This window comes from Erpetoichthys calabaricus, chromosome 18 (genome assembly GCF_900747795.2).
Source record: "Erpetoichthys calabaricus chromosome 18, fErpCal1.3, whole genome shotgun sequence".
In the NCBI taxonomy this organism is placed as follows: domain Eukaryota; kingdom Metazoa; phylum Chordata; class Cladistia; order Polypteriformes; family Polypteridae; genus Erpetoichthys; species Erpetoichthys calabaricus.
Genome location: NC_041411.2, coordinates 15,658,022 through 15,678,653, shown reverse-complemented (window position 1 = coordinate 15,678,653; position 20,632 = coordinate 15,658,022). Strand labels below are relative to the sequence as shown.

Below are 20,632 nucleotides of genomic sequence, written 5' to 3'. Positions count from 1 at the left end.
ATTTCTTTCACATTATATAGTGCCTTTCACATCAGCTAGAAACACAAAGTAATTTTAAAGTAATCAATATTACGTAACAGGGAGATTTAAACAGTGATACGACTAATCTTAAGAGGAACGGCTATTGGGAAGTATCCGTGCTTGCCGCCGCGTATTTCCTCGTGCGCTCAGTTCCCAACAGTCGCTTTACACGAAGATCCGCCTGGCTGTCGATGCGACCGAGCGACTGTAACCGACATTAGTGACACGGAGCTGGTGCGACTTAATAAAGAGAATTGACCGGGCATTGACGACTGTCGGACCCTGCAACGTGCATTTCTTTTAACTATTTGGACAATATCGTTAATACACAACAGCAGAGCACTTGTAGAACCGGTTTGGGTGCGCCAAGAAGATGACAATGTGCGACCTTCTTTTATCCGGCAGCTGACACCAAAGGAGAGCGGAACAAGCTGGCCCATAGTGACCACTTCGGGGTGCAGCAATTCCTAGCTTGTACATTACACTGGGCGATGTTTCACGAACCTTTGCTGCACACACGCATACATATACAGTATGCAATCCTACAAAAATGTATTATAGGGTATATTTTCAACATTGTATTTTACAAAACAGATTAACAGTAAAATAAGATAATATTTGTACAGATCGTTCTGGACGTCTTTCGACAAATCTGAATCGAAGGTTGGACAGATTGAAACTATAAGCAACGGGCAGAGCAAGTGGCTTTATCATTTTCTTTCATTTTTCTATTAGTAATAAACTGTTAGCATTTCCGTCTCCTACCTTTGCTATATGTATGTGTATCCATAAATCTCATTAAGTGTTGACTATAAATTCTGGTAATGCGATTAACGATCACATGTTGAAGTAACCTTTAGTTGTTGTAGCATCTCACTCACACACACACACACATACGCTCTGTCTCGCGAGTAAACTAACTTGAAGTTGGACAGATCAATGTCACAAAACTGGACCCTTTAATATCATAACTGCGCTATAATGTGCCCTGACAATCAAACAAGGTCATCTCATATTCTTCTGTTCAGATAATTAATGATACAGGGCCACGAACATTAGTGACACCATCCACTTACAGGCAGCACATAGTCTGTACACATGACAGTATTCCCGTTTCTTTCACGCATTGCTTTGACGGTTATAGTATTTTCTTTTGGGTGATCTGTTACATTCTTCCTGTGTCCCCGTGGGATTCCTCCCAGTTCGGTTTATAGAGCCGGTCTGGTATGAGCGAGTATTGGGGTTGTAGTGTATGAGCACGTTAGTGTGTTTAAAAAAAACTTCACGATACGCATCCGCATATGACTGCATATACGAATTGTAAAAATCCCACTTATAAGCCCATGTCGCTCTACTGTCAAGATTCTTGGCTGTTTAGTGTTGCGTAGTGGTTGAGGCTTTGGACTTCAGACCTCGCTATTGACGCCGTGTGACCCTTACCAGATCACTTCACCTACATGAACTGCAATTGGAAAAAGAAAAAGAAATGCAACCACTTGGATCTCAAATGTTGAATGTCGCCTTGGATAAAGGCGTTAGTCGGACTTTGTTTTCTAGTTAGCCTGGCTCAGTACAAAACGCACAGGACCCCTGCATTGTCTAGTGCGCTCCTTTACACCTTGGATAGCACTCGTGAAAATATGTAAGTTATGTTTAAAAAAAGTGTCAGTGGATGTTGTATAAGTGATTGAGGAGGTTGTTCTTTCTTCGGATTTGTGATTTTGTTCATATAACGATTCCCCCAACACACGCATACGTACACACAATTCAGTATGTGGCATCACCACACGAAGTGCTTCCTTCCAGGAATATCGCTGGCACTCCGGTGCCATGAGTGTGGGCGTGAATGGGCCCCGCAGTTCATGTTTGCACACGCGGCTCGTGGCACATTAGCTCACTCAGTCAGTCAGCCGCCACGCACCGCGGTGTGTTTGCAGTTGGTGGGAGGGGACGGCACTATAGCAACTGAACGAGCTCAGTGCAACGACGGGGCACGGTAAAGTTACACTGGAGCGCATTAATAAAAACTCCTAAAGAAAGAAAGAAAGCAAAAGTAGCACTAGCAAATACTCATTAAGTGCTCGAAATGCGAGGCAGCTAATTGCCCTCGTCTGAATTCGGCCGTTTCTACGTCCCTCCTTCCTTTGAATTCAGGTCCTGTAGGGGATCCTTTGCCCGCCTGCTCGCCCCCTCCCCCGGCCGCGCCACCCTGGCCGTCTTTCCCGCGGCAGCCGCCGGGCAGAGGCGCGGGCGGAGCGGCGGGGAAGGAGGGAGACCGGGTCTGGTGGGACGAGGGGCCAACGGTTTCATTTGGAGAGGCACACAGCAGACAAGGAGGAGGTTCTGCTCTGCTCAGCGAGTCACTGACTGGGAGAGGGCGGCTGAAGAAGGCGCACGACTTCCCAAACTTTGTGGCGTTGTTCTGGTAGACGCCAGATCGTATACAGGTTGGCTTGTTCTCTTGGACGGATACTTAGCGATTTGGTGTGCATCTGTGAAGCGGAGGAGTTCACTCGCGTTTACTTCTTATTAATGTCGCACCTGTCAACCTCTTGGATTTGTACCAGGAACGGGTCTTCGAGTTCAGAGCTGCCAAGTGCATTTTTACAAATGTTTATTTAAGTCGCTGCCAACGTCTGAGGCTTTGGGGATTTCAACAAGTCGGGCTTCTCCATTAAATTCCATCTATGGTGTACTATATGTTCCTTCCAAAGGGAGAAGAAACAATGAGTGCGCCATACAACTGTACTACGGACCGGCATTCGTGTTGATTGAGTGCTGCGGAGCAGGACGGACAAGGACAGAGAAGTCCGTTCAACTGACCACTCAGCCTCACATGCTGATAGACGGTGCGTTTTGCCGAGTGGAAACGAGTCAATTACCCTGACCCGTCATTCTCTCTAGCTTGCTGTTCGTGTGCTTCACCCCCCCTCCCACTAACGCACACCCCTCACTCAACTACTGATCTCATAGGAGCTCCGAACGGGGCCGATCAGTGCGCATGTGTCGGGGCTGGACAGCGCCGAAGAGGGAAATTTAAAAACGGTCCGTGAAGACAAGAAGGGGGCAAACCAATTACAAGGACTTACCAGAGCACCGGAACACCTAGCCATCGCAGGACAGGTAGGACTTGTGCCATTTTTTACCCCACACCCATCATTGTCGTGCCGACCCGAAAGGAACCAATACGGAATTCTGAGTGGTCTTACATTTAAAAAAGTCTCATACAGCCCCGTCTTATAGGTACCACTTAGTATTAGTTACAAAATACTGTGGATGACAATTATAGTGTCTTGTACAGTAGTGGTGTTCTTTTTTATGTGTTATTTTTGTTTACGAAATGCTAGCCGTATAAGTGCAAGGTGGTCCAGAGCGGAGCGCTGACAGCGAACGGCCGGCAATTCTCCTCAGTGACGGCGACAGACATTGGCATCGCAGTGCCATCCGGTGCGTGCTCATCGGCTCATCCTGACCGATTGTTAAAAACACATAACGAATATACTGAGACAATGAAGGAGTGGGTTAAAAATTATTTATTTAAATAGCTAACCAAGTCGGGTTTCTTCTATCACCTCCGCTTATTGCTGATATATATAGGCTTGGCATTTCAACCAGACGTAAAATGAGTGAAGGGTTTCCAAAATTAACGCTTTCAAAAACTTTTGGTGATTACTCTGAATGTTGGGACAGCTGCTTTGTTTTGATATTAGTTCCCTCAAACTATTTTACAATGTATGCTTTACTGATTTCTTTAAGCACGCATTTATTAACATGTATGTAAATGTTATGTCTCTGCGCGCATAGATTTATGAGCAGTGCTTTTGCGTTTATGTACATATTGACCTATGGGTGTAAGCTTTATTATTTAAACACAAGTTTATGCATTCTTTTTATGGAAACATATCAAGACTTTAGTTATTACATACAGGTTTGATTAGCATACATTGGTAATTTTATATGCACATACAGATACATATTTATGTAGTCATTAATTTATGCACACAAGCATGGGTTTAAATAATCAGCATGGCACTAAATAAACTTCAAGCAACTTTTATAATGCTGGAGTTCTAGTTTCATCTGGACTAACTTTGATATTGCACTTTTTGTCACCAACTTTGAGCTTTACTCTTAATAACTTCTTAAATTTCTACCTGATAGTTGTTCATATTATGGCTTACTTTTGTAAGCTCTTTTGGATAAAGGTGATTTCTAAAACATACCAATATTTCTATTACAGGAGATGATAGAAAGTGGCCTCACTTCCAGAATGTCAGGAATTCTTGGAAATCCAGGACAAAGCCATCATCCCTCCACGCAGGACTACAGGTGGGCCTTTTTTTGTTTCCTCATGAGTTAGATCTAACAAGCAGCCCACTTTAATCTTACTGTTGTCAAAATAGGAAAAATTGTGTCAACTGTCCACAAAAGAATAGAAAATGTCCCAGTAAAGGTTTATTTAAGCAAGCATTCACAAATCAGTGAGATGATTTTATATCCTCATACCGTTACATTAAAGTTGACCACTTTATTAATCAGTAGCATTTGTTATAAAATGTAATATAAAACTAAATGCTTTATGTTAACATATACAACTTCAGTTAACTTAAACAGCATCCTTTTCAGTGCCCAGAGGGCATGTCGGAGGAGCTGTGTGGTACCCACTGAGGGGAAGTGCAGGGCAGTAAAAACAAATTCCCCACCACTGAGAGGCTGCATGTGTCAGGTGGGACGACATGAACCCATTGCACATTCTGACCCTCCTTCCCACATGTTTCCTTGGCTTGCTCAGAGAGCACACTCTGATGGATTGGCATACCATTAAAGGGCCGCTTCCTACCTTGTGTTCAGTGCTGCTGGGGTAAACACAAGTTCTCCATGACCCTGATTTGGAGAGACAGGTTAGAAAATGGATGGTTTCCCTTTTCTATGCCTTCTCTCCCATTCTGTATGTTCATTTCAACATGTCCCACTTCTTTAATTGAGACAAAGTGAAATCCCATATCTACCTTCTTGTGAAGATGCCTCTCCAGAAAAATGCAGGTTCAAGTTACTTTTTATAATTTAGTTTATTTTTACTTTATCTCTGCATTGGATTGAAGACAGGCATTTTCTTATCTACTATAAAGAAATCATTAAATACAGAATACTTTTGTCTGTCTGATATTTAAGCATAAATGTTTTAGTAAGGGTCTGACATGTCACTCTCACTCATTTATTAAGCTGAAATGCAGAGAATAAAAACTTTTTGACAGGACAATTCACTTTCTGGTGAGCACCTTCCTCATATAGTGGTGAAAACTCTCAAAGTGTAAATGATTTTCAAGTCTGAATGGATGTGTCAGATCCCATCAGGTCTGTTTACACTCCTGTTGTCAGCATAAGGAGGGGTCTTTGGCTTTGGATGGGCTGATTTCTAGAGGGTTAAAAAAAACCCACGGGGTCACAAGGAGGGGAAGTGGCCTCCTTATGGTGGAGGAGAAGGTGGGGGTTGGTGTTGGAAAAAAGGACTTGAACTGCTGGGAAAAAAAAAGTTCCCTCTTCCTAACTTTCTCGAGTGCTCGACTCATATCTTAGGTTTTCTTTGGATGTGTCATTATAGTCTGCTGGAAAAATACAATGGCACTGTACATATGCAATTAAGCATGAAAATCCCCCCTCAGTCATCCCACTTCACAAGCAGCCTGACAAGCACTACTTATGATGTTCTAAGAAAAGTTATAAGGGGCACAAATACATCAGAAGTGGCCGATTTTTTGGAATTAAATCAACAAAAATTTACCAGTATTTATTATATCCAAAGTAACTCATACTCCATAAATGTAGAGTAGCTAAAGCCACCTGAACAATCCCATTTTCTAGAGTAAATCAAATCGGGGTGCAGTTGTAGCAGTAGGAACAAGAAAAGTCTCACTGAAGATGACATTTCATATTTAGTTGAGATACATTTGAGAAGTGAGTCGGCTTTTCATCAAATGACCTCAGTTATGTGAACACAAAGAGGCAGAAGAAAAGCAAAGACAAGCTTCTCTGCTAATCGAATTCCAGAGTAGTCAGTTCTTTGTCGACTTCAAAGGCAAAGCATAAACTGGGAGACGGACAGATACATGGTACAGTCGTAGGTTCTGATATGACTAATGGCCAACACGGTCATTTTGTTCTGAAGCTTTCTGATTAACGGACAGTAAGACAATTGAAAAGTCAGACGTCCCACTGAAGAGCACAGATCTTTTTGTCCACTGGGCCCATCCACAGTTCACACATACGTACTGGACCTTGAGCGTACGGTCACTGTGTCCAACCACTTGCTTGTGTTTTACCAGACTGAGACACACTTCTGAAACTTGTGTGAAAATCTGTTTATATTTCAATGTTTAGTTTAATCTTTACTTTGGTTGTGTTTTTCATGTGCTTTTAGCTTTTAAGAATTCTGTTATCCCAAAAAAAAAATATTGGACAGACCATTGTACAGTTACTGCTAAACCCACAGTACACTTTTATTTGTATTTAGTAAAACTTGTACTGTAACTCTGATATATCCAAGTTATATCATTGCCAGCAATATCTCTATGAGTGTGAATTATATATGAGCATACCACAGGCAGTACTAATGAAAGTGCCGACGTTTTTATTTTTACTGCATTTAATAATAATATCATTTGAATCAACTTCACTTCCTAGCAGCATTAATCATTATACTGCTATGAATGACAATGCACAGGTTAATAATTGAGTTCACAAATAATAATATGAATTCTGCATTAATTTTGTTCATGACAAAGCCAAACTAATTATGCCATTATATTATATATTTCTGATGATGACAATAATACTCCTAACTACTTGTAGTGCAGGTAGTTCTACAATCACAAGTAACAGTCTTAATGTTCCTCCTTTTGCAAATACCTTAGGGCTATTTATTAATAATAAAGTTAATACTAGTTTACTGCTCCCATTTATTGTATCTGTACTAATACGATAACATAAAATTATTCCCAATTCCACTTAAACTCCAGCCCTTCACAATAAACAATTGTTATTAATTAGATTACATTCATACTACTAATATTTTTGTTCATACTAATATCATTGCTGTATTTTTAGAATTAATTTTATAATAATGAACATCACCAATCTAATGCTAGTAAATGTAACAGTTGTGTTCATCATCGTGCTACTGCTGGTATCATTAATCCTACCCCATAGAATACCTAACTGCTGCTCCTTCTCTTAATAATACTTCACGGTTAATAATTGTGTAAATAATACTGTTGCTGGTTAGTAGAAGTCTTAATGCTGTTACCAGCACAAATCATATCCCAACTACAACTGCCACAGACAGAAGCATAAACAGAATGGGATGAAATACCAAGTAGCCTGGCAGACAGGAGGAGTTTGACTTGAGGTTACTTTGGAGAAATTAGGTTGCAAGAACCGAGTAGCTATGTTGGGCTGAATGGCTTATTGTCATCTACATTGCTCTAATCACCACCACACTTTACAGCCAGTAGTCCTACCAATAATGTTAATAGAATACTACTTATTGTATTATTAATATATTTTCACATGACACTAATAATACTTCCACATTTAATACTTCACAGATGTTTTTTTTTTACATAATTAATAAAAACTTATTATGGTTTCTGTTTGTGGTATGAATGCTTCTACAGTTATAATGATATCACTTCTATGAGTGCTGCTCACATTAGTTATTTTCACAAACTGTAATGTTACTAGTACTGCTTCTTTAGATATTTCCAATATTACAGTGTTACTACTGTTACAATGCTTAATTACACCTCTAGGATGCTATTAATAATAATATTACTTCTTTCACAATGCATCTGTTAGTATTACTAACAGCAGAACATGAATTACTGCCAGTGGTGCTAGGAATAACAACACCGTAACAGTTACAGTATAAGATCACTTCTGTTGGTACTTGTTAAAGTTCACAATTCCTACTAGTATTTCCTGCTGATCTTAGTTGGCAGTATGGGTGTAAATGGATTTAACAACAACACATAGACCAAATGAATTCCGCTCTCTGTATTCTTCAAGTATTTCAATTGGCCTCAGAGCAGCTCTGCTAGCCGTGCTGTGCTTTTGACACAGTACAAGGAGTGCATTAGTGTCACTGCTGACATTTTTGGTAAGATTTGTACTGATTCAGCATTACTGGCCAGTGTTGTGTTACTATTAAAACAATAATAGTGGTAGTGGCTGTTCAAACATGCACCTGAGAAGGCCATCAGAGAAATGTAGGAATTATTCGCACCTACAAAATATTGAGCCGCTTTTGCTGAATTTGAGGCCAGTCAAACATGATAAGAAATTATTATGATAGAAGGGGGAAAAAAGGGACCCGCCATCTGCATTTGGTTTAAATTTGTTTTTTATTAATAATTATTGTGCTCTGATATTTAACAGATGCATGTAAATCACACATGCTATTAACAGAGGTATAAGCAATAGCTAAATTAAAGTTTTGGTATAGTCTAATCAATAAAACCTATTTTGGTCAATGAATGAGCATAAAAAAATGACCCTTTTGTAAAAATAAAATAAAATTATATACCAAATAATAAGTAGGGTGAAACACAAGAAAACGTTATCTGCATATTGAAATAAAAGAACAAGGAGAAGGGGGCTGTTCTCTTGGTCAGCTCCTCCAAGCCATTACCGAATATAAAAGTAATTCCTTCAAAAAGTAGTTGTCTCATTTGAACGCACTCTTTGCCCTTAGAATTAAAATGGGCCCCATTTACGCCGAGAGGGACACCTTGTGCCAAGACCTGTCAGAGTTTTAGTTCAGCCATGAACATTTATAGTGCCCTGTGGTCTGCAAGGAGATACTTTCCATGTTCTTCCACCACATCTCTGATTTAAATGAATATCCAAAGTAAACAAAATATAGCAAAGTTAAATAATTTATACTTGCAATATAAATATATAGAGAATAAAAATACTTTAAAGTGAAGTGCTAAATCATTTTCACACAACAATTCTTTTTTAAATTGCACACTTTGAGTGATCTAATAGAAATAAAAATCATATGGCTCTACCTCTCCTCCTCTAAACAGCAGTAAGAACATTTCATCTGAGCAATGCAGTACATTTATGCACTCCAAGATTGTATACTTACATTTTTACAGATGTTATAAGTGGCTAAATAAAGCTAAATATTTAACTCTTCAATACGCTCTTGCATACTGTTCTTGTATCTTTATGCTAGACAAATATGAAAGGCATTACACAACAATGAAAGCTGCTGTAAATAGACAGGCATACACACAATCAAGCATTTACCATCTTATTTCATTTTCCAAGTATCTATTAGATATTTCAAATTTCACACAAACTGCAATACCAAAAATATTTGGTCTCCTGAGGATATGAATTTCTTACCTTTGTTCAAAGGTTTTCTGCTGTTAGAGGATTCAAATGGTTAATACACAACCTATATTTTAATATTTACATTATACAGTACATACACACACATTTCTAGGAAACCACAAAATATAAGCTACAAATATGACTAATTATCTATCACCACATAGTGGTCTGACTCTCATCCCCCAGCTCCTAACCTGAATACATCAACAAAACTCACCTGTCCACATTCTACTTGATAATTCAGGTGCAGATGTAAATACCAAATTATTTCAGGTATAATATTTACTTGTGTCACTGGGCAAGGTCATATTTACATTTGGGGGGAGGGGGATGGTGTTGTGGAGAACGTCAAAAAAAACACACAATCCTGACAATCATTAATATGTATTTGAAAAACTTTTTTTTTTTTTAATTCTCTCAGTCGTAGATGTTCATTTAAATATACAGTGCTTTCCTGCTTCAAACATATTCATATGTCCCATTAAAATCATTTTTTTCCATACATCTTTATTGTGCATACACCACCAAATGCTTTATAACACTTATAACATAATTTACTATGAAAACCTTTAAAAAGAAAATATATATTTGATAAAATTAAGAGAAAAATACTGTGCACCCTTTGATTGCCGGTAAAGGCTCCAGCTGCCTCATGCCTTGCCCTGAATAAGCAAAAAAAAAAAACTGAGATCGGTAATATAGACATGTAAAGTGCCATTTTATGCTATTCCGAGGTTGCTGACAATGAATATGGTAATATTTTTGATAATTTATTCTTTACCAGTTGTCCTAGCTCACTAAGAGCCACTCCCAGAAGGTTAAAACTGACATTGTTCAAACATAAGCTTGTGATGGTATCATTTTAGACTATTTCAAGGTCAGTAATTATAAATAGGATGTCATTTTTGATCCTTTACTAGGGGTCTAGGCTACCTGAAAAATGACAAATTTCTTTAACAATTAAGAATATTTAGACTTTAAACATTAAATTGAAGCACACATTTTAATACTTTAACTGATGCAAGTGTTCTTGTTATGTACTTTACCTCATGAAGTAAATCCTCACATTTCTTATGAACACCCTGAATTAGGGCAGTTTAGGTTAATTCAAACTTTTTTTTGTTGGAGACATCACTCTTAGTGCTTAAAGGCAGGACTGTGATGGCTAATTCTTAAACATCTATTCATGCATCCCCAAGTTCAGTATAACTTGATACTCAATACACGGTGGTTAATTCATCACGTCACACCATTCCAATGTGTGTATGTAAAACTGGCATCAAAATAATCCTCAGCATTTCCCTGTAACACTAGTACCACGCATACCTGTTGGGTGTGGAATGTGTAAGTGTTCAAAAGTCACATACTGTACATGCATGCATGCACACCCGAACGTGCAGGTGAAGGCCTGCGGTTTCTATATAAACACACGCTGTGGTGTGGGCCAGTACGCTTGGGGTGGAGTAAAAGCTTTTGGATTTATTTGGTGACAAGAGGCGTGTGCAGTATGACCTGACCCCCACTGTCCCCTTGGCTCTGTTGCACTAGTAGTTGAGTGGGGGTGTAGGGTGTGTTGGAAGAGAATAGGGAAGCATCAGAAAAGCAGATGGCATTTTTTTATCCCATGTGTGTTGGCCGTCATTCCGCTAGATTAATTCAAGAGGTTAAAAAAAAAAGGGGGGGGGGGGGGGAACCCAGTAACACAATTAGACCAGAGGCAGAGGATAACAATGAGGCCACGTGCCACTGGGCAACAGTCGTTTGAGACACAATAGGTTATCATCTATCAATAGACAAGCCAACTGTTGCAAACGACAGGGGCCTACCCAGTTTTCAAATTATTTCATGCTCTTGTTTATTTATGATTTAGCCAATGGTAAAGAGGAGAGAGTGGTCACCTGACAGCTCCTTCTTTTTTGGGGGGTGGATGTCTTTACAAGTGCCTAGTCTCACAAAATAACTGAATAGTAAAGGTCGCTATGGCAACTCTAATTATCGTACTGCAACTACAGTCGAGACAGAGGAGGAGAGGCAGGGATTCAAGAGACTAGCTTTTGTTTACTTAATTTTCAGTAGTTTTTTTTTTTTTAACCCCCCCACCGCCCCGAACTTCTAACTGCTGTTGTGGGGGACCAGGATTAAAAGCCTGTTTTTTGTTTTTTTTTTCCTTTTTAATTTGAAAGCTCATTTCAACTACCGACATAAAAAGATACAGCTACAGAAAAGGAAAGCCATGGCTTTTTCTCTACAAGCAACCTGCTATACCTCATAAAAATATTCACAGAGGATGTCAAGGCAGAGACTGTGAATGGATTGGCTCTTAATATCCCCCAACAGAAATTAGACTTATTCACTGAGGCACACATTCATGTTCATCACTCAAAAAACAAAAACTTGGAGTTTAGTCACATTATGTAGAGAGGTGTACAAAATAAAATTCATCCCCTTAGAATCACATATATACAACCTGTGTGACTGCTTAAGGCATATTAATGAGGCACAACAGATTAGACGCTTTCCTTTGTGACCTTATGGGGGAAAAATGAAAAGCAATGACCTCAAGAAATGAAGAAGATTTGAGTTTGTGGTTGATAGTTCTGTTTGTGCTTCACTGTTGATCATATAATTATAAGTAAGATAGCCAGGGGCTGCTGCATGAATGTAACTGCTGCTCATTTCATTCCCGAAAATGTGGCCCATTATTCCACTGGAAATTTATGTTTACACGCATATTAATGTATGTACTGAACTTATCCAAGCTTACCTCTCTGAAGACACAGTTCTCTGATAGCAAGAAAAACTGTTCATCAGTTAGCATTACTTAGCCTGCTCATTCCTTCTTTTTGGACACATTTAACCTTTAGTCACCGATACACCAGTTTCTTTGACTAATATACTTTGGAGGAGGCGGATGTTCAATCCAAAGCTGCAATGAGGTGTCTGCGCTAAAACAATCTTAAACTTTTCTGTGGCTGTGCTTTATTTTGCATTATTTTATTTTTACATTTTTCATAAACTGTAAAAAATTAATTGTAGCATAATGCCTTTAACTATAACACAATAAATCAATTGTTCACTTGTCCACATTTTTAACAGTGCTTCTAAGGGATCTCTTCTAAGGTTCTCCCACAATCAAATTCACATTACTCTCTGTTTTATAAGGTGCTCAAGACTAAGACACTACATCAGTCAAACTCTACCTGCTCTGTCTGCTGCAAAAGACACAAAAAAGCAGCTTTATACATTTTATTATCTCATATCTGCAGGCTAATGACCTCTGACCCGTCTCAGCTGAGTGAGGATGACATTCCCAGCGATTTACAGTCCCTGTCCTGGCTTACCTCTGTGGATGTCCCCCGACTGCAGCAGATGGCAACAGGGCGCCTGGATTTCAGCATGAACTCCCAAAATTCACAGCTAGAGCAGCAGACAGGTAAGTTAATTAAAAATATATAAATAATAATTAGATTATGTATTTAAGATTAGATTATTACATTCACACAAGTCATATACAGTATACTACAGAATACAGGATGCAGTATATTATTTTGATCATGGTGAATTAAATATATTATTCATTTAGCATGCTTTATAATTAGCATTAAATTTATATTAAACACTGCAAACAGTACGTTTCTAGAAGTGCACCGGACAAGAGTTTGTCAATATAAATATGCATGTCCGTGCCTTTATGCATATACATGCATAAACTTGAGGATACTTCAGGAATAACAAACTAACATAGGCAATGATTGTCTGACCCATTAAGTCCTCCCAGCACACAGATGGCAGCTGGGATGGTGCCAGGACACTGCTGCTCAAAGGACAGAGCGGGACGCTTGAACTTGCAGTGCACACCAGGTTTATACCAAAGTGACTTGGGGTGGAGAGTGTAGTTTCCAGCAGTGAACACTAGATGTCACTGTGAACTAGTGCTGATCGACAGTATGCTGCATATGTAATTTGGGACATCCTGTGCAGAGTTTTAAATGCCGACTACTGTGAGCGTGACACTTCAGTTTAGTACTGGTATGTGAGGTGTGTAAAGGATGAGTGGCAAGTGGACTGTATATGTGATGTGACACCTGAAAAAGGGAGGCAAGACAGAAGAGTACTTTGTAGTCAATCATAACAATGTAAATATTATAACTCAACAAACATTGTGTATAAATATATAAAGGAAATACACTTTGTACTGATGTTGCATGCTTACCATACTTGCATTTTTGTATTGCATTTTGATTAACTGTCTGAGGAGACAGTACAGTGCAAGTACAAACGTTCACTGTACTGAACAGACATGACAATAAACTTGACTTGTGGTAGTCGAGAAGTCACACCCAAGTGATGGGGAAAGATCTATGCAAAGATGGCCAGTGGGGCATAACAATTTATTTGGTGTTGATCATTTTAAGACTCCTTTTTTCATTGTACCGGCGTGAAGAAATTACATGACATACTGTACTTATGCATTGTATATACAAGTGCACCCTCGTACATGTATGCAACACAGTGTGGGGACTAAATCAGATGCTGGGTATTGTGTTAACTTTCTCAATCACCTTCTTCTTTCAGCCCAAGTGGGCAGCATGAGCATTGCTGGAACACGGGGGACCATGATCCATATCCAAGGCAGCATGCAAACAGGCCTGTTGGGAATGAGCTCCTTCCCAGCTCAGGGAGCAAATGTTAGTATCTTGTCACTTATTATTACTGGTTTACATATAATTCTTATTTTAATGAGGCAACCCTAACTCTCACCGTCTCTCTTTAAACCCTGTGTTCAGATGACGCAGTATGCCATGAGTGGGCAGCCTTCCCCAGGATACCAGGCACAGCAAACCCTGTACCAGCCTGCCTCTCAGCAGGTTTATGCCATCTCTCAGGCCAGCCAACAGGTACATTTGTGGAGCATTCTTGACTTCCATTCTAAATACTCTATTTTGTAATTTATTTATTTTTTTTAAAACCATTGGGGCGTGATATTATTCTGTTGTTAGGAAAAATCTGAGCAAGGCAGAGCTAATCACTAAATGTCTGCCAGTCTCAGTTGGCACTTTCATTTTGATTGGATCTGTGTGTGTGTGTGTGTGTGTGTGTGTGTGTGAATGTTTGGTTGGGGAAGCAGTACATGTGTGGTTTTATACATTGAACAGTTCAACAGTATTTTTAAAGAAATGTCCTAAATTCTCATTTATTTCCCCCATAATTAGTGCTCTTCTGCAGCAGTCTACAGCAACACTTTTGCCAGTCAGACGTCATTCAGCCAGCCACGCCTCGCTCCTCATGGCAATCAGGACCTACAGCCCAAATCCTACCCCAAGCCCATTTACTCTTACAGGTATGTAAAAAAAAAAAAAGTCATACACTTGAAATTGTACATTTTATAGCCATTCACAATACAAAATAAAAAGCGTCATCTTAAATTGTCAGGTAATCTTTGTTTATCATTAAGGGTGTGCACAAAATTGATTCCCGTCTGCATCTGCGCTCACTGGGGTCCAGTCACTAAAACTGTAGCAATGCTAGTTTTTGAACCTTTGGTCACATTACTGGTCATACAAGCACATCATGTCTGTTGTAACACCTGACATGGCTGAATTGCAGCCTTAATTTACTATTGGGACAGAAAGCCATGATAAATTCTAAAAGGAATGTGGCTGTCATACCACTTGTGGGCCTAATGTGACAGGCTTCATCTGGCCTGCAGGCAGTGCCATATTCCACCGACTTAAGGTAATAATTTCATAATAAAAGCATACAATATTAACAGTAACACAGCAGTTTCTGCGGATCACCCCTGTTTCAAAGACACTCCACCAATAAAATTTTACCTATCAATTTTCTGTGCATATTGTTTCAGCGAGTGTGTGTGTGTGTGTGTGTATGTATATATATATATTTATTATAGTGTACTTCTGCTTAAGAGTGGTGATAAACCTAATTATTATTTTGAAAAGTTTGGCTAAATTGTTTTACTTTGAAAGACGTGTCAGAACTATTTTGTGAATTATCTTAATATTAAATATAAATTAAATTTTCTGAAATATTGCATATTTCTTTTATATATTGTAGATAAACAGTAATATAAGACAGCCCTGAGTAAAACTTGCTTTCAGGTCTTTTTACATCACATAGTTATTTAACATTGACCTCATCTGAATTGCAGCTGTCTGATTGCCATGGCACTAAAGAACAGCAAGACGGGCAGCCTCCCGGTCAGTGAGATTTACAGCTTCATGAAGGAACACTTTCCCTACTTTAAGGTAAGCCAGGAAATACTTAACTGCTGCTGGGGCCTAAAGCTCTGAATGTAAAAAGTATAAAAATTAATATACAAGACCACCGCAGTAATGCCACCTTCAATCTTTTGTCTTTGTAGACGGCTCCTGATGGCTGGAAAAACTCAGTACGGCATAACCTATCCTTGAACAAGTGTTTTGAGAAAGTCGAGAACAAGATGAGCAGCTCATCACGGAAAGGCTGCTTGTGGGCGCTGAACCCAGCTAAGATTGACAAGATGGAGGAAGAAATGCAGAAATGGAAACGCAAGGATCTACCCTCCATCAGGCGCAGCATGGCCAACCCAGGTGAGTAGTAAATTTAGGGCCACTACCCCCTTCTTAGCAGCTGTTTCCCCATGGTCAGTCTATGTTAAATGGGAGCCTTATCTCCTCCCCTCCGACAGACTGAGCTGTTTATCCATAAATAGAACCATATTACCAAAAAAAATTTCCTCTCTAGACTGTCTCAGAAAAGTTTAGGTGTGACTGAGGTGTTTTAGCTTTGGTCTGCTAGACTGTCCCCTGCAGAGCTCCTCTTACTTGTATAATTCCATCATGTATGTTGCCAGCTAATAGCATAATTTGGATCCTTCTTTTACCACAAACTAAAATGTCAATTTATTTTGGTAACTTCGGTGTGTTTTTTCCTTCTTTAGATGAACTGGACAAGTTAATCACGGACCGGCCAGAGACTTGCAGACGAAAAACCTGTGAGCCAGGCCCAACTCCCCTACCCACCTCACAAATGGGTTTGACATTGGCAGTACGGCCACAGGCTCAATCTGTGATGTCACTCTCCCTGCAGTCGCTGCCTCTTCACCATCAACTCCAGACACAGGTCCGCTTGGCTCCTGGCTCCCCAGCACCTGCTCAGACCCCACCACAGCACTCTGTACCGGACCTCTCCCACAGTCCCCTGGAACAACAGCAGCAGCATGCTAAACATGGGCACGACTTCTTCAGTATGAATACTGATATGAGCACTGAGGTGGACACCCTTGACCCAAGCATCATGGACTTTGCCCTACAAGGTAAGAGGACACTAAAAATGTGATGGGGACAGTTTAACGGGTAATCAAGGATCCTTATGTGTGTGTGTGTGTGTGTGTGTGGGGGGGGTATCACAAGGATGTAAATTATGGGATTATTTTTGTAACCTTGAACAGTTTTGGAGCCATTTCTGATGATGCAGGAGTTTTAATTTTTCCACTTTAATGATATAAACATAGAGCATCAATGAACTTAATGGGTAATAAGAGACACTACTGTAGTTGTTTCACATATCATGCATTAATAGTTATGGATTATGCGTTATCTAGAAAAAGTGTTATGTACTGTACTGTGTGCTAGATATGCGTATTTCTGTTTTCTTATCTCAATTACTCTTTAAAAATCCTGTATGTAACATAACAGCATACCAGCTGTACTGTCCAACCACAATCGGTTTCTACTTTCCACCATGTTCAGAAGATGGACATAATTCAGCACTGCAGTCTAAACAAATGTAATTAAACACTGGAGGCTCAGTTAAACATGCAAAGGTGTAAGAAAATCCCCTCAAAGCGTAAGTTCAAAAATCTAGTACATTCAGAAGAAAGCACAGTATAATCACAAGAGAAACTCACCAACTGTAGTGCATTCAATGAACCACAAGGGACTGTGGGTTTCATAGTCTGTTGATGGTGATGGACAGGACAGGTGGCTCTGTCTCTTTGGCAACTATCAAAAAAACACAAGGAACATAATAGAAAACTGACATATATACACTAAATGATCAGCAATACTGATTAAGAATACCTAATTATACAATAAACAGACAACAATATTAACATAAACAAAAGAATAAAAAAAGTAATGTAAACCTCAGCCATTGTAGAAACACTGGTTGAAACCCCAAATCTTACCTTGAGCTCCTCCTGGGTAGCACCTGGTGGTGTGTTTTAGGCACTCAGAGGGCATGATGACCTCCACCCTCTTATGGGCTGGCTCCTTATGTGACTCTCTGGAAGTCACATTACTCGCCTGGCATATACAAAATACATCACCCAGACAAGTGTTTTAGAAAGAAGAGACAAGAAAAACCTAACACAGCAGACATGGGAATTTGTGCACAATGCTGTAACATTTGAATGGGTCCCTGACACTTTTGTTGCTGCTGATAAAGTTTGAACTGCACATCACTAATAATGGAGGTTATCAGTGGGTCTCCACTCAAGACGCCAGCCCAACATTTATTTTTACACATTAAGTTTTTACTTTATTCAGAGCTTTTCAATGTAAAGCACCATTTTAACAGGTGTTATAAGCAAACTGGCAGAGATAGCATGTGAATGTGCCCTTGGACATTCCAGTCCAGCTCTTCAGTCAAGCCAAGTGGCTAATTCTGTCACCTGACTGACATCCATCCATCCTTCTCGTTAACCCCATTTCTAAACTCATTCGGTGGGTTTAGATAAAGAGTGCAACATGCTGCTTGACCAAATTTCATTTCAGCTCCGATATGTGGTGTGCCTTTTCAGGGCTGCAGCAAAGTGTACTGCACTTAATCTTAGGACCTCCCAAACTGGGCCTTCTCCAAAATATAAACATGGGTGCACGTGATAGGATAGACTGATCAGCAGCTGGTAATATAACAATGTGTTTCTGCCTGATGAACTAGCTGACTTCTCATAAACATTTCAACTTAAAGGAATCCTTGTTATCCACTTAACGTAATCCTTGGTCTATTATGGCAACATCAAACACAGAGCAGGAGACAGGTCTTGATTAGGCACTAGTCCACTAGAGGACACTCTCAACCCATCAACGTGATGGTCAAACATGCAAGTAAAAACATGTGACACTGTTACTGCTACTAACATAGGCCAAGCTTGAATCACCAAACATACGAAAGGAGATATCACATATTTGGGGGGGGGGTGTCTACTAACAGGATCAGGGAGTTGAACCCTTGATTTTTGAATTTTGAGGCAGTATTGCTAACCACAATGCCACCCTTAACTATAAAGGAAGTAAAAGAATTGTAAATGCCTTGAGCAGGGGTTTTAAAGATTCCAAAGTGCATCTTTCTAAAATTAAGTAGTAACGGAAAGCTGATAAATATTTCTGTAGTCACCAACATGAAAAAATGGACTGGGGGGTGCCCATGAAGGAAGCACGTCAATAAGTGGTGTAAGAGGGAGTGACTCAAGTGACTACAAGCAGACAACCCAAAGCCCTTGAATGGACTTGGGAACCTTCCCAATAAACTGACATGTCAAATTAATAGCATGAAGACAACTAAAGGGAAAGGGTTTCATTAGATGGCAGAATTAACAAGGTTGCAACAACAACAAGCACAATATGGCCGACCAGTGGCTATATTTACGGCCCAAGTTCTGCCCAGGACGACACAGCAGATGCACTTGTGCATTGTACTACAACACCAACCTCTGCCATTTACTTTTTTTCTCTCCATTTCCTACAAATCTAGGCAACCTCTGGGAGGAGATGAAAGATGAGAGCTTTAATCTGGACACTTTAGGCGCCTTTAGCAACTCCCCTTTGCGGCTCTCGGACTATGACCTGGGTATGGCAGGTGTGACGCCCGTGTCGGGCAGCAGCGAGCTCTCCTTTCCAGACCTGCAGGTCACCGGTATGTACACCACATACACAACGCTGGATACTGTGTCACCCCAGTACATGAACACTCAAGGGAATAAGCCGATTGCTCTGCTGTAGCCTGAATGGCCGGAAAGGATCACAAGAGACAAGGGACACTGTGGGACTTTGCAAACACAAAGGACAGCCAGCCCACAGGTTTGCACAGCAGCCTACCATCTAAAGCTTTTGGTTACAGGACTTGTGGGAGACACCCCCGAGCAAATGCTCAATAGGCCACCATGCCGCTGTGCTGTTTCTACCACCAGCAGGTTGCTTATCAGTACGGAGTGACATGTGCCAAATGACTTAAACTCTTTAAGGACTGAGACGAGCAAAAAGAAAGGGCAATGGTGGGACACAGACTGTATTACCAAGTGTGGGTGAGACAAACAAAAGCAAGTGTGCATGTGGAGGGATGGGCAAAGGGGGGAGGTCAAGAATCATGTCATGTGGGTTTGGGCACATACAAGCCCTAGTGAACTGGCACACCAAGCTTCCCCAAAAAGAAAAAAAAAAAAAATTAGGTTAGCAATTCACATTTTGTGATTTTGTTTTCTTTTTCCTTTTGTATTCGTGATGCTCAGTATTACGTTTGTGTATTTGTTTATTTATATTTATTGACTTCATATGAGAGCTTGTATGAGAGGAAGAGAATCAAGCACTATTTACACTGCTGAATTAACCCTGAAGTACACATGAAATTTACAGGCTATGCCGATTCCGGTTTATTATTCAATCTTTTAAGCAGGTTTGATGGACACAACAAAAGGACATAAACAATGGCCTCATGCAACAAATCGGAGCAGGAAAAACAAACAAATGAATGCAGTCTATTGAACGTCTTTATCTCAGCCCACCAGCTTCTTTGCAGATCATTTTTAGGGTTATGAAACGGTTTGAACCATTAATAGTAAATTATGTACAGACATTAGGAATAAATATTTAAATGGAGATGTGTGTGGTTTTCTTAAATGGACTCATAGCTCCTATTTAATCACTTTGGCTTGGTGAGTCTAGGGATGTCCAGGATCCCTTTAGGCCCGCACCACAGATGTCACCTGTTTCACTTCTGGTAAGTGATTACCACATCTTTCAATGAGTTAGTGTGACTTGAGGAAAGCCATAAAGATAAAAGAACGGTCCTGGGGACATTAGTGACCATGCTGGAGACTGTTGCCTTCTTACCACTTGTTTCTTCTTCTGAACACCACAAAGAAGTGAAGTACATTCAGTATGTGCACATCTGAGGGTCAGCACTGGAGGTCACTCCCCCAGTGACAGACAGG

General features: G+C 40.0%; 1 protein-coding gene across 3 annotated transcripts; it reads left to right on the top strand.

Annotated features, from left to right (window-relative positions):
- Window positions 1-1,986: 1,986 nt before the first annotated feature.
- foxn4 (forkhead box N4) lies at window positions 1,987-20,297 on the top strand. 3 transcript variants are annotated; one of them, XM_051920968.1, is made up of 11 exons: window positions 1,987-2,468; window positions 2,736-3,144; window positions 4,262-4,350; window positions 12,687-12,853; window positions 13,996-14,108; window positions 14,208-14,318; window positions 14,634-14,761; window positions 15,590-15,686; window positions 15,803-16,010; window positions 16,361-16,735; window positions 19,177-20,297. In XM_051920968.1, the coding sequence occupies exons 3-11, from the start codon at window positions 4,265-4,267 to the stop codon at window positions 19,422-19,424; spliced, it is 1,533 nt and encodes a 510-aa protein (XP_051776928.1). In that variant the 5' UTR covers window positions 1,987-2,468; window positions 2,736-3,144; window positions 4,262-4,264; the 3' UTR covers window positions 19,425-20,297. The 3 variants fall into 3 exon arrangements, with proteins under 3 accessions (XP_051776928.1, XP_051776929.1, XP_051776927.1); XM_051920969.1 differs by having other exon boundaries at window positions 1,987-2,870; XM_051920967.1 differs by having other exon boundaries at window positions 1,987-3,144.
- Window positions 20,298-20,632: the final 335 nt, after the last annotated feature.

Coding starts and splice junctions, on each gene's coding strand:
- foxn4 (XM_051920968.1), top strand. CDS start 4,265: ATGATAGAAAGTGGCCTCACTTCCAGAATGTCAGGAATTCTTGGAAAT. Junction 14,109..14,207: donor TCCCAGCTCAGGGAGCAAAT/GTTAGTATCTTG, acceptor CCCTGTGTTCAG/ATGACGCAGTATGCCATGAG. Junction 16,011..16,360: donor GCGCAGCATGGCCAACCCAG/GTGAGTAGTAAA, acceptor TTCCTTCTTTAG/ATGAACTGGACAAGTTAATC.